The sequence below is a fragment of the Chanodichthys erythropterus genome, chromosome 17 (genome assembly GCF_024489055.1).
Source record: "Chanodichthys erythropterus isolate Z2021 chromosome 17, ASM2448905v1, whole genome shotgun sequence".
NCBI classification, from domain to species: Eukaryota; Metazoa; Chordata; class Actinopteri; order Cypriniformes; family Xenocyprididae; genus Chanodichthys; species Chanodichthys erythropterus.
In genome coordinates, this window is record NC_090237.1 from 29,753,027 (window position 1) to 29,767,166 (window position 14,140).

General features: G+C 35.1%; 2 protein-coding genes across 6 annotated transcripts in view; one reads left to right on the forward strand and one right to left on the reverse strand.

The window, feature by feature from the left end:
- Window positions 1-1,028: 1,028 nt before the first annotated feature.
- On the reverse strand, window positions 1,029-7,831 carry rhoga (ras homolog family member Ga). Its single transcript, XM_067366139.1, has 2 exons — window positions 7,735-7,831; window positions 1,029-4,542 (listed from the first exon to the last, which is right to left on the reverse strand). Exon 2 carries the CDS (start codon window positions 4,513-4,515, stop codon window positions 3,940-3,942), a length of 576 nt encoding a protein of 191 aa, XP_067222240.1. The 5' UTR covers window positions 4,516-4,542; window positions 7,735-7,831; the 3' UTR covers window positions 1,029-3,939.
- A 4,922-nt stretch (window positions 7,832-12,753) lies between these two features.
- The window catches only part of stim1a (stromal interaction molecule 1a), a 50,715-nt gene continuing 49,328 nt past the window's right edge, over window positions 12,754-14,140 (forward strand). For all 5 annotated transcript variants that reach the window (XM_067366133.1, XM_067366135.1, XM_067366134.1 and 2 more), the window contains exon 1: window positions 12,754-13,021. The gene's annotated coding sequence lies outside the window, so the exon portion shown is untranslated. The remainder of the gene's footprint in view (window positions 13,022-14,140) is intronic.

Genomic DNA, 14,140 nt, shown 5'->3' on the forward strand with positions numbered 1-14,140 from the left:
TATTTTGTAGTTTATTTTGATACATTTAAAATTGAGGTATTTCGTATTTTATTTTAAAATACATTTTGATGTATTTTTGCCCATCCCTGAGAGCACAAATTATTTAACTATGCCGAGGTAAATTCAATTTTCAATTCTAGGACACCTTTAAATGAGATGCTTTCAAGCTATATCCACAAGGTGGCAGTATTTGCACATACGGTATTTAAACTGGACTGAACAGCAGACTGAAGCTTTACATTATCATGTCATCTTTATGTGAGAAGGAAGACTGTGTATTTTACCTGATCAAATATATTTATGTATTTGTAAATGGTCAAATTGGATATTTGTATAATGCCAAAACAGAATGAAAGCCACAGTACAAGGTCCAAAGACAGGCGTGTTGTTTTTTGTGTTTGCCAGAGGCCATAACAATGATTTCACTGTCAAATTCACTAGCTTGTGGGAGGATTTAAGTTAATGAGGTGCAGTGTCTGCTTGAGTATAAAACTGTAGCAGCCTCGTACTAGTCTAGTTCATTTTACTTTCAAATCACACTGAGGCAAATGCAACACCGTGTAACTCTGTGAGATGAAGGCTCAGATCTGGTCCAGTGTCTCACTCATAGTGAGAGGCTGACAGTTAATAACCCTGAGATTTTATTATAAAGCTAGAAAGTTTCTGATTCGGAACCCTGACAATTTATTTTAGTTTTGTTAGTTTTCGTTGTTTCGTTCTCCTGTTAAGATTTACAACAAAAAGACTAGGCTACTGCAAACTGTGACAGAAATAGCTGAGGATTTACAGGAGGGAAGTGAACATTTCTCGTTTCTTCTGCTCTCACTAACAAGAGAATCGAAAATCAGCACAAAAGAGAGTAAATGGAACGAATGAAAAGTGCTTCATAAGCAGCCACAAACTCATCTCCCAAACGTGCAAAAAGAAAAGAAAAAAAGAACCTGAAACTAATGAGTTTCGTGTTTTGTAATCGTGAGGTAAGCGGGTAAAGCACAGGTTTGCATAAACAGTTCCTCCTTTTTATTAATGTGTGCAGAAAAGTACAAAGACAGCATTTTATGGAAACCTTTAATATTGTGGCAGTGTATGTGAAATTAGTCTGAACTGAAGTGGAAATTCTGTCTTGTGTTCGACAGTATGATTTAAAAAATAAGTGCTGCAGTGAGGTTGCAAGCAAATCTCACGAATAAATAGGCAAATGAACAACATATTAAAAGCAGGTTTTACATGCAAAGTCGGACTGAACAGTCTCCATATCTGCCATGTTGTGCTTTCTTGATCCAGAATATTTGGATCGTTTATCATGAATTGACTGATTCACAAACTGATTAATCAATATAGTTTGAATCAGTGACAGCTCTACATTTGCTAGTTATATTTACCTTTGAGTAACACAGAAAAAAACATGTAAATACACATATTGAGTAAGAAGAAGTGGGGAACATTCAAAGATATGACTCAGTGATTTGAAACTTAAAGCATGTGAGACTGTCAACATTGCTTATTTTACTTACTATAAACAGTGAATCAAATATATACATATATTGTAACAAATCTTTAAAATATAGAATTAGTTTTTTAATGCATGTTAATGATTTCAACATATACAAAATCTACAATCTGTTTTATCTCTTTTGTAACAGTGAACATATACAGTGACCCCAAAACATACGTGACCCGTGCTGTCAAAATGAGGCAAATGTTCACATTCTCTATTAAAAAAACCTTCAGAATGATGTATGATTTGTTGGAATCTGTCAAAAAAAATGAATGAGCTACAACTGTTTGAAGTTGATAAGAGTCAGCAAAGTCAATTTTGAGAAAAATCGACTTAAAGTTTTCTAAGGGTTTCAAAAGAAATTCACCTAGCAACCATGCCATAAAATCCCTGGTAATAAAATTTTTGGTCAAAACCAAAAATCTATCGGAAAAATATAGATATTTAACTCCCATTATTCCACAATTGTTTGATTAACATTAATGAAACCGTCTATATTAAGAAGACCTACTGTATCACACGGACCTTATATAATGTTACACATCAGATTACTTTTATCCAACACTTAACCTACCGTTCACTTAAGAATGGTGAATAGCCTACTTACCAAGATATTTTAAAAATACATGCTGTATATATCGGTATCGCGCGCTGTCTGAGGCGTCTTTGCGCGTGCGCGCTTTGGATCTGTCAGATCGAGATTGTGTTGTTTACATCAGCATGAGTTTAAAAAACTCATTTCGTTGGTTCAGACTCATGCCGTCGAAAATTCGCTATGAATATTAACAAAGTTTAAATGCTGCGCTTTAAAACAATACCAATCTTGTCCTGAGGGGAAGCACCATTCACTGAGAAGCGAGCAGAAAAAACCCCAGCATTTTTCATAGACAAATGAAAGATATTCCTTCCAGAAAACATAAATAAAAATATGTATATTTAATAGCTTTTTAGAGCATTGGGATTGCTATATAATGCTATTTCATGCGTTCCTACTTATTTACACTGTTAAAGAGTTGCATTCTCATGCTAAATGGCCGAAATTTCAAAACACAAGTTGGACGTATGACGGAGTATTTCTGTGCCAAATCCACTACTTCCTGTTTCAGTACAGAATTCGGAGAGGTTTTTTAGAGTATGTCCTGTATGACGTCAAAAGAGAACATAATTCCTTGTAATGGCACTTCTCCCTGATTAGCATGTGCACACATCGCCCAGAGCAAGAGCAAGGCCATCAACGCGTTTCGTTCGGGATATGGAAGCCGAGAGATTTTTCAACAATGGCTGTGTCCCAATTCAGGGACTGCACCCTTTGAAGGCTGCATACATCATCGAGGCAGTCTCATTTAAGAATTCTAAGGACACAGTCACGAAATAAGACGCAGCTCCTGTCACCAAAGGAGTGTGTTTTTGGTTGTGAAGGAAAGATTACCTTTTTCAGCTTCCCAAAGAACCCAGCGTTAAGGGAACAGAGGATGAAGTTTGTTTTTTTCGGGGCAGCAACGGAGTTGTGCATGTATGTTTGTTTGTTCCCGGGAATTCTGTGATACTTCAGTGATACTTTGTAAACAAGTCCCAGTTCGGCGCTGGATTTGCAGATCGCGGGTGGTGAGTAAAGCTGCATCAGATGTCTTTGTTGGCAATCGGCGCGCAAGTGCATATAATGTAAACAACACAAACGTTTTTGTTACCTTTGTATTTATAATGATGTCGCAGCTAGCATGTGAATCTTTAGCTCCGCCCACTGCACTGACAGCGCACACGCCTCCAGGATCTCGGCTTTTTTCAGAAAGAATTGGTTTAGCGTATCTATCTTTTATAAATATGACAAAACTAAATACTTTTCAGAGATATGAAGGATGCATTGTTACTCTATATGTAGTCAAGATTAACATGAGATTGGCAGAAACTGTGTGTGACACCCACCCTTTAAGAAACTTATTTCTTCTGAAAACCTCCAATTGGGCCAAAATTTTCATATTTTTTTACCGGTTTTGTCTGTAGCTTGAAATTAGCCGCATTCTGACTCACTTTGCTAGCACGGGTCACATATTTTGACTTGTAAGTTTCACTTAAAAATATAGTAATTAAATAAAATAATGCTAGAACTTTTCTCAGAACCACTGAGAAACCTTTTTACCAACTTGTAGTTCATCACATGAACTATAAACAAATTTGAATAAGTTTTACACACATAAAGTGTCTACATACTTTACTTTTGTCGTTATTTTGCATATATCATATTATTTGAAACCTAACATTTTTTTAAGTATTAATATATTTCAATATTAATGTATGTAAAAATATTCTTGTTTTATACTGCATTTGTCTTTTAAAGAAAATAGATATTGTTATATAATGTAAAGACATTTGTACCTTTTTAAAGTGTGATTTGCATGTACAGTACATGTGAAAAATATACATATCTTCAGGTCCCCTCAGATTTAAAGTAGCACACATGATTTCTTGGAGGCCTTTGGCTTGGGGTGGAGGAAGGCGCGAACTGCTTCTGTAAACACTTCCTTCACCCCGTCCTGGTTGAGTGCTGAACACTCCATGTACTTATTGGCCTGTATTTGTCGGGCCAGCGCCGCCCCCTGCTGCTGGGACACCGCGGACAGGTTCTTCTCTTTCAGCTTCTGCAGCATCTCTGGATCATCTCTCAGATCTGTTTTAGTCCCCACCAGCAGGATGGGCACATGAGGACAGTGTTCTGATACCTCGGGGTACCACTTTAGCTTGACGTTCTCGTAGGATGAGGGGCTGGTGACGCAGAAGCAGATGATGAAGACGTTGGTCTGTGGGTAAGAGAGGGTCCGTAGACGGTCATATTCCTCCTGTCCCGCGGTATCCCACAGGTTCAGACTGACGATTTTGGAGTCTATCTCCAGCTGTGCACTGTAGTTGTCAAATACAGTGGGAATGTATTCTTTAGGAAAGGCGTTGGTGGTGAAGGAAATCAGGAGGCACGTCTTCCCTACGGCACCATCTCCCACCACGACACACTTGATGTTCTGCATTGTTGTTCTGCCTTCAGCTTCCAATAACTGAAATATACAAAAGGACTATTTTTACTATTTACCACATTTTTCCAGGCATTTCTTACGATTCGGAAGCCCCAACATTAGAAAAAAAAACATCATGCTTTGGTAAATTTTAATTATGATAAAAGTCATAATTATGACATAGGCTACTAAGTCGTAGCTATGACATAAAAAGTCAAATTTATGACATAAAAAGTCAAATTTATGACATAAAAAGTCAAATTTATGACATAAAAAGTGCAAATTATGGCATACTAAGTCATAATTATGACACACAAAAGCTAAATTATGACATAAAAGTCAAAATGTCAATTAGGATAGGAGAGGTCAAAATTATTACATGCTAAGTCAAAATTATGACTTAAAAAGTCATAATTATGACATTAAATAGTAAAAACTCAGTCAAAGTTATGATAAAAAGTCACAATGACAACAGTCCAAGTCAAAATTATTACACACTCAGTTGAAATTATGACTTAAAATGTCATAATTACGACATTAAAAAGTGACTTAAACAGTAATAATTATGAGATCAAGTCAAAATTATGATAGTCCAAGTCAAAATTATTACATAACAAGTTAAAATTCATAATGATGATGATAATGATGACATAATTTTGACTTTTTGTCATAATTCTGACTTATAAAAGTCAAAATTATGAGATAAAGGTGAAATTATGACATACTAAGTCATATTTATTAGATATAAAGGCGAAATTATGACAGTCCAAGTCAAAATTTACATAAGTCAAAATTATGACTTAAAAAGTAAAAAGTATGACAAAAAGTCATAATTATGAGATTAAAAAGTCAAAATTATGACAGTCCAAATCACTATTACATACCAAGTTAAAATTATGACTTAAAATGTGATAATTCCCACATTAAAAAGTAAAAAGTATGACATAAAAAGTCATAATTATAAGATTAAAAATCAAAATGATTACATAAAAAGTTGATTTATTACTTATTACTTATGAAAAAGTCGAAATTATGACTTAATGTCACAATCTTGATTTAGACTTTTTAATTGTCATAATAATGACATTTTAAGTCAATTTCTTTTTTAAGTGCTGTCAAATACATTAATCAGGATTAATTGAATTAACAAAAGTTTACATAGTTCAAATAATATGTGTGTACATGCACACACATACATATATATATATATATATATATATATATATATATATATATATAAAATGTATATATACACATATGTAAACAATTTTGTTAGATGCTATTAATCGTGATTAATCGATTTGACAGCGCTACTATTTTTAAGTCATAGTTTTTCATAATTTCATCTTTTTAAGTCATAACTTTTTTTTTTTTAGAGATATTTAGCAGAAAGCACATGCTAGACAACTCATGTTGTGTTCCATGCAAGATTTGAAACAACATATAAAACTGAATATATCAAACTTTAGTCGTTAATATTAGAAAGGAAAAAAAAAAAAAACTGTCATTCCAACACTGTTCAAACTCAATAAATGAATATATCCATGCTAGAAGACCATCACGATTGTTATGTTTGTGTCAGATGCATTTGAAGTCAAAACATTACATTGTTGTCATTGACCTTTATGTATATTTTTCTTAGAAGAACAGTTGCGCAGAGCTGGTGGGGAAGTAATTCACCTCACAAGGGTGCCTGTGTTAGCCTCTTCAGAAACTGTACCGCAATGTAATAGTCTTGCAATATTTGTCTTACTCATAACACATGATGTGCATTCTCATTAGCTTGAAAAAAATCTACATTTTTAAAAATAAAGGTTCCAAAGGGGAATTTAGCAATGATGCCATAGACCATTTTTGGTTCCTCAAAGAACTTTTCATTAAACAATTCTTAAAATAACCATTTTTTACTTAGTGTGAAGAACATTTTAATAATCTAAAAAATGTTTTTCTGCAATAAAGAACCTTTTGTACATTGAAAAGGTTCCATGGATGTTAAAAGTTCTTCATGACTCAGTCAATGCTATTAAAGAAACTTAACGTGGGTGTAATGAATTGGCTGTCGACTCTTTTTACTTGTTGATTTATTTATAGGCCTATATGATAAAAATACCTGTAGTGTAGTTATGAGTTTGAAATGTGAATTTAAACAGCCCTTTTCTGCTGAATTAACAAGGGCACGCCACAGTATTTTACTGTAAAATTACATAAAATGTAAGGTTAGATCTATTACAGATTTTCTCTGTATACAGGAACTCACTGTTAGCCAATTAACATATTTACTGTCACAATTTTAGTCTCTTACAGTGAAAATTTAAATCTTTTTATTTACAGTAGGCCCATGTATCATATGTAGGTTTAAGGATCTAAAATAGATTTGCTGCCAAAAAGACAGTTCCTTTTTTCAAAGAAACTAGCAGAACTGTTGTAGGGTCACGGACCGCCCACAGTCCATTCACTTTTCGTTTTATTCAGACTGCACAACTAGAAAGTGTTAGTGTGAAAATCTTTAGCTCAAATCAACTGCAATGCAAATTCTAGGAGTCAGAGTGCAAATCTTGAAGTGCAAATCTTGAAGTGAAGATATTCACTCCAGGTACTGGTAGGCCAGGATTTTTTTGGTCAGTGTATGAGGCACTTTATAGCAACCGTACTAGATATTCACAAAGCTATTCGCTGAAAGAAAGTGAACTGTGATTGTTGCTTTACAGACAGTCTATTTCTGTCGAAGTATAAACAGCAAAGTGTTTCAGACATGCCACAGTCATCAGATCAGTTTATGTGTATGTCACCATTTTTTCAGCTGATGCATTTCTCTCTCAAACTATCTAATCTTACACACACACACACACACACACAAATAATATATATATATATATATATATATATATATATATATATATATATATATATATATACATATATACATATATACATAATAGAACTTGTAGGTTTCATTAAGGTTTTCTTTTATTATTAACTGCATTTAAAACATATAAAATGTGAAATACCATTACATTAATATTATTTGGTCAGAAAGCTCTATATAAAAACCACACAGAGCTCCGTTTTAACATAGCAGAATAAAAAAAATATATAACTATGACATCACTGCTTTCTTATCAGTTGTCAAATCTTCAAACCAGAGATGGAAATTAAAGCTGATCCCTAAAGAATGAAGTTTAGGACAGCAAGCTTGGGACAGATCATCAAGTGCAAATAAGAAATAAAACTCACCGTGCATCATCCAAAAGAGCGTCCAGGAAATTGTCTGTAGTAGTCTGAATAAAACTGTCCCTAAATACAGTGGCACAGGGGACTATAGGAGGAAGTGAGCATAGCCTAGTGCACTGAGAGGAAGTCAGTGACACAAAAAGGCAAAGAGCCAGTGGAGAAGTTTAAAGATGATGTAGGCCATAAATTAATGGGGTGTATGTTAAAAAGAAAGTCACTTGTACACTGTGAAAGCGAATTTTAAAACACATTATTTATTAATTTTTAAAACATTTGAATTTTGAAAGTGAATTTTAAAACACATTATTAGTTATTCTAATGTAGAATTTTAAGTGTGGTAAATGCAGCAGTATTTTTAACAGGTGCAGACACATTCAGCATGATTCCGCATACTCTCACATATATATATATATATATATATATATATATATATATATGTGTGTATGTATAACAGACGTAGGCTAGTAAGAGCTGTGAATATAAACTTCACGCCCCTGATCTCAAGAGGTGCTCTAGCGACTCACACTAGAGACTGCAGTCTTTAGCCTCCTTCTTAGAGCATATTGGGACACCCCTCCAAATCACGGAATTCAGGTGTTCCAATCACTAACATGGCCACAGGTGTATTAAATCAAGCACCTAGGCATGCAGACTGCTTCTACCAACATTTGTGAAAGAATGGGTCACTCTCAGGAGCTCAGTGAATTCAAGTGTGGTACCGTGATAGGTTTTCACCTGTGCAATAAGTCCATTCCTGAAATTTCCTCACTACTAAATATTCCACGGTCAACTGTTAGTGGTATCATAACAAAGTGGAAGCAAATGGGAACAGAGTCAATAGCTACAGACCTCCAAACTTCGTGTGGCCTTCAGATGAGCTCAAGAACAGTGCGTAGAGAGCTTCATGGAATGGGTTTCCATGGCCGAGCAGCTGCATCCAAGGCTTACATCACCAAGTGCAATGCAAAGATTCGGATGCAGTGGTGTAAAGCACACCACCACTGGACTCTAGAGCAGCAGAGACGTGTTCTCTGGAGTGACGAATCACACTTCTCTGTCTGGCAATCCGATGGATGAGTCTGGGTTTGGTGGTTGCCAGGAGAACGGTACTTGCCTGACTACATTGTGCCAAGTGTAAATTTTGGTGGAGGGGGATTATGTGTTTTTCAGGGGTTGGGCTTGACCCCTTAGTTCCAGTGAAAGGAACTCTTAATGCTTCAGCATACCAAGACATTTTGGACAATTTCATGCTCTCAACTTTGTGGGAACAGTTTGGGGATGGCCCCTTCCTGTTCCAACTGCACACCAGTACACAAAGCAAGGTCCATAAAGACACAGATGAGTGAGTTTGGTGTGGAGGAACTTGACTGGCCTGCACAGAGTCCTGACCTCAGCCAGATAGAACACTTTTGGGATGAATTAGAGCGGAGACTGCGAGCCAGACCTTCTTACCTGACCTCACAAATGCATTTCTAGAAGAATGGTCAAAAATTCCTAAACCTTGTGGAAAGCCTTTCCAGAAGAGTTGAGGCTGTTATAGCTGCTATCCTATGCATTAAGAATGGGATGTCTAAATAAATAAATAAATAAATAAATAAAAAGTTCATGTGCATGTAAAGGCAAGTGTCCAAAAACTTTTGGCAATGTAGAGTGTGTGTGTGTGTGTGTGTGTGTGTATATATATATATATATGTGTATGTATGTATGTATATATATATATATATGTATGTATGTATGTATATATATATATATATATATATATATATATATATATATATATATATATATATATATATATATATATATATATATGTATATATATATATATATGTATGTATGTATGTATGTATGTATATATATATATATATATATATATATATATATATATATATATATATATATATATATATATATATATATATATATGTATATAATACAATACAATACACCAATCAGGCATAACATTATGATCACTAAAAGGTTAAGTGAATAACACTGATAATCTCTTCATCTTGGCACCTTTTAGTGGGTGGGATATATTAGGCAAGTGAACATTTTGTCCTCAAAGTTTGTTTTAGAAGCAAATGGGCAAGCGTAAGGATTTAAGCGAGTTTGACAAGGGCCAAATTGTGATGGCTAGACGACTGGGTCAGAGCATCTCCAAAACTGCTGATCTTGTGGGGTGTTCCCGGTCTGCAGTGGTCAGTATCTATCAAAAGTGGTCCAAAGAAGGAACAGTGGTGAACCGGCGACAGGGTCATGGGCGGCCAAGGCTTATTGATGCACGTGGGGAGTGAAGGATGGCCCGTGTAGTCCGATCCAACAGACGAGCTACTGTAGCTCAAATTGCTCAAGAAGTTAATGCTGGTTCCGATAGAAAGGTGTCAGAATACACAGTGCATCACAGTTTGTTGCGTAAGGAGCTGCATAGCTGCAGACCAGTCAGGGTGCCCATGCTGACCCCTGTCCACCGCCGAAAGTGGCAACAGTGGGCATGTGAGCATCAGAACTGGACCATGGATCAGTGGAAGAAGGTGGCCTGGTTTGAAGAATCACATTTTCTTTTACATCACGTGGATGGCCGGGTACAGCAGGAAAATGCACCCTGCCACAAAGCAAAAAGGGAGCAAAGGTATGGAGGCAACTGGCCCAAGATAGATTTATAAATCAAAAAAGGTACCAGTGCTTATGTCTGCGTGTTGATAATGACAACCAACCAACTCTATTATACAACTCACAATGGTGAGTGCTATAGGCACAATTTAATATAAACCTAAGTGCACCATGATATACAATATCCAAAGTATTTAAAAGTTTGGAAGTTGCTGATTTATACAAAAAATCTCCATAATCAATGACAGGCATAAAAGTGGCAGAAACTATCTTCTTTTTGCTTCAAAAGAGAAGCAGGATTTCTTTCTAAAATAAAACCCCAGTTTTATTTTTAATTTAGTCCTTAACTGATCAATATGAGATTTAAAAGATAAGGAGTCATCTAGCATAAAACCAAGATACTTATATTCTGTCACTACCTCTATTATAGTGCCCTGTAGGGTTTTAAAAGATGGTTGATTTACCACTTGCTTCTTTCATCTTGAGAAGAACATTGCTTTAGTTTTAGTCTCATTCAGAGTCAGGCTTAAATCACAAAGCCTTTGCTGCACATCATCAAAAGCACGTTGTAGCAAAGACACAGCGTGGTGTCATTTGGGAGCACAGTAGATCACAGTGTCGTCAGCATAAAAATGAAACTTAACGTTACTAATATTCATGTCAAGATTATTAATATAAATAATAAAAAGTAAAGGCCCCAAAACAGATCCCTGAGGAACACCCCTCGTAATCTGCAAAGGTGCAGATGAATGGCCTTCCATCTGCACACACTGTGTCCTGTCCACTAAGTAGCTTTCAAACCACAAAATTGTATCTTTAGACAATCCAATCTGTCTCAGTCTATTTTTTCAGTATATTAAGATCAACGGTGTCAAAAGCCTTAGACAAGTCAATAAAAAGTGAAACAAAATGATGACCTTTATCGAGCTCCATGGAGGCTCCACCTCGCAACTTACAAGACTTAAAGGATCTGCTGCTAACATCTTGTTGCCAGATACCACAACACACCTTCAGGGTCTAGTGGAGTCCATGCCTAGATGGGTCAGGGCTGTTTTGGCAGCAAAAGGGGGACAAACAAAATATTAGGAAGGTTTTCATAATGTTATGCCCGATCGGTGTATATAGATAGATAGATAGACACGGCATATATGTCAAAGTTTTGTCAAACTGAAAAACTGTAAATAATGAACACCCTTTAGAATGACATTTTGCAGTGTCATCATGAGGCCACTAGGAGACAGTGTAATCTTTTTTACAGACATAAGCATACTCTGCAGTCCCTTTACACAGAGGTGAGTGGGGAAAAAAAGAAAGGTGTCAGGAAAACACCATCACAGCAGATGTGGATGTTCAACCAAACATTCAGTGCCCTTATTTATGTCCTTCTACTACTGAGAAATATTTTCAAGCTGTATAATTATTGACTATTTATTGCTGATGAGTGATAGTGATCAAGCAGAATGTTTTATGTTGATTATTAAGGCCCAGTCAGTTTATGTAGATCTATTTTTTTTTTTTTTTTCTGCACTGAATTTGTGGGAAATATGTAGATTGTACAGTAATTGAAACAAACTGAATCAACACTGAACAAACTTCAGCTGAATATTTACACTATTGTCTTTTTAGAGCGGCTTTGCATCACTGAATCATTATTTCCCTGTTTATCACTGTAAAGCTACTTTGAAACAAAATGCATTTTATAAAGTGCTATATAAATAAAACTTGACTTGACTTTATGCAGAAATCGGTGTAAAAAATGTTCTACAAGCCCCCATAAAATAATAAGCATGGATATAAGGTTAGTAAATGATTTTCTATCTTTTAGTTTGTAGAGCAAACAGCAGAGCGTGTAGCACTAGCAACACCAAGGTCATGGGTTTGAATCCAGGGAACACAGCAACTGATAAAATGCAAAGTTGTAAGTTGCTTTGGATAAAATTGTCAAGTGCATACATTTTTAGAAGACTAGTAAATAAAAAGTTGTCACATATGCAATACAAATTATTTTATATTAATAAAATGCATAATATTAATAAAAATAATACATGTGCAAATCTTTGATCAAAAGTCTTATAGTCTCATATTAAAAATATTTAAATATAATTAAATGACACCATTATATATATGTATAACTAAAATTACAAAAAAAACTTTTGTGAAGTTTACATAATATAATATAATATAATATAATATAATATAATATAATATAATATAATATAATATAATATAATATAATATAATATAATATAATATAATATAATATAATATAATATAATATAATATAAAGAACAGAAGTCCATGTAAAGTTGACACCATTAAACAACAAATGTGTGTGTGATTGTAATAGGCTACCTGGAGACTGTTAGTGAGGTGGCAGGCTGAGTGTGATTAGCAGGGAGTGTGTGAGACTGCGCATGCGTCGCGCCGCAGACCGTGAGCCCGGCGTGAATCGAGGAGGAAGCGCAGCTCGTTCGGCCTCTCTCTGCTTCTGTCCCTGACAGAGGACGAGCGAACCAGCGTCCGTATTCTCTCATCGTCAAGACTGGAAACCGTACAGAACCGTGTGGTCGTGTGTTTTTGGAGTGTTTCAATACAAAGCCTCCATGGAGTCGGATGGGAGGAGAGAGCAGCTGAAGACGAACCTCAAAAACTGAGACGGTCTACACGAGGATCCGAGGTAACACAGCTCGTTTTAAACGGTTTAACATTTGGTTTTTGCTGTATTTTACATTACATATCATTTCAGCGATGGATTTGGGGTGTTTATTAAGGGGGAAATGTGGGTGCCAGTGGCCTCGTGTCGCTACAAAGCCAGCTGCGTATTCAACCGCATGAATATAAAGATAATACAGAGTCGTTGATTATGAATCAGCTATTTATGACTGATTTTGTTAAGCAAGTGAAGGTAATAATGTGACTCATACTAGTTCAGATCTGCTCTTAACCCATTTAAATCCATACCTGGTTATATAATGCATGTTAATGTCTTAATTATTAAGATTATTGTTATTATGCAAAGTCTATGCTAGTCTTAATATTGTGCATATAAAGCTATGAATTATGATAGCCTAAACATTTCAGATGGCCAGTACAGTCAATGAAGTTGGTCTACATAGTTTCCACTTATAAGTGTTAATTAGTTGACAGGTGATTTGGAGAGTAACTTGATAGTCGGTGAAGGGGAAAAAAAACAACTTTGCCTTCCTTATTTTTGTGGAGTCCCCAGGTATAAACATGAATAAAGTAATATATATATATATTTTTTTTTTTGTGTGTTTACACTAAAATATACTGATAATTTTTAAAATGAGCATCAAAATAATACCTTTTATACCTCAAAATAGGGACTTTTATTAAATTAGCATCAATATAATACCTTTTATACCTCAAAATAGGGACTTTTATAAATGAACATCAAAATAATTCCTTTGTATACCTCAAAATAGGGACTTTATACCTCAAAATAGGGACTTTTATTTGTTATCTCCTTTTCTCTGGCAGAGAAAGAACTCTACTGAGCATGTGCAGAAATAAGGTGCATCTCAATTTGTGTACTTTTTTTTTTTTTTTTTTATAGTATAAATAGTGCAAGTTGTGTGTTAACACTGAAAAATCCCAAAATTACACAAATTGTGGAGTTTTGGATGCTTCATGCAGAGGAGAAGGGGCTTTCAGACAAAATAACTTTATAAATGAAAATTCATACTATTGAGTACATATTTAGTTTATAGACCTTACTCAGAGCAGCACCATGACAGGTATGAAAGCAAGACTTGGCGTATTTTCAATGGTATCT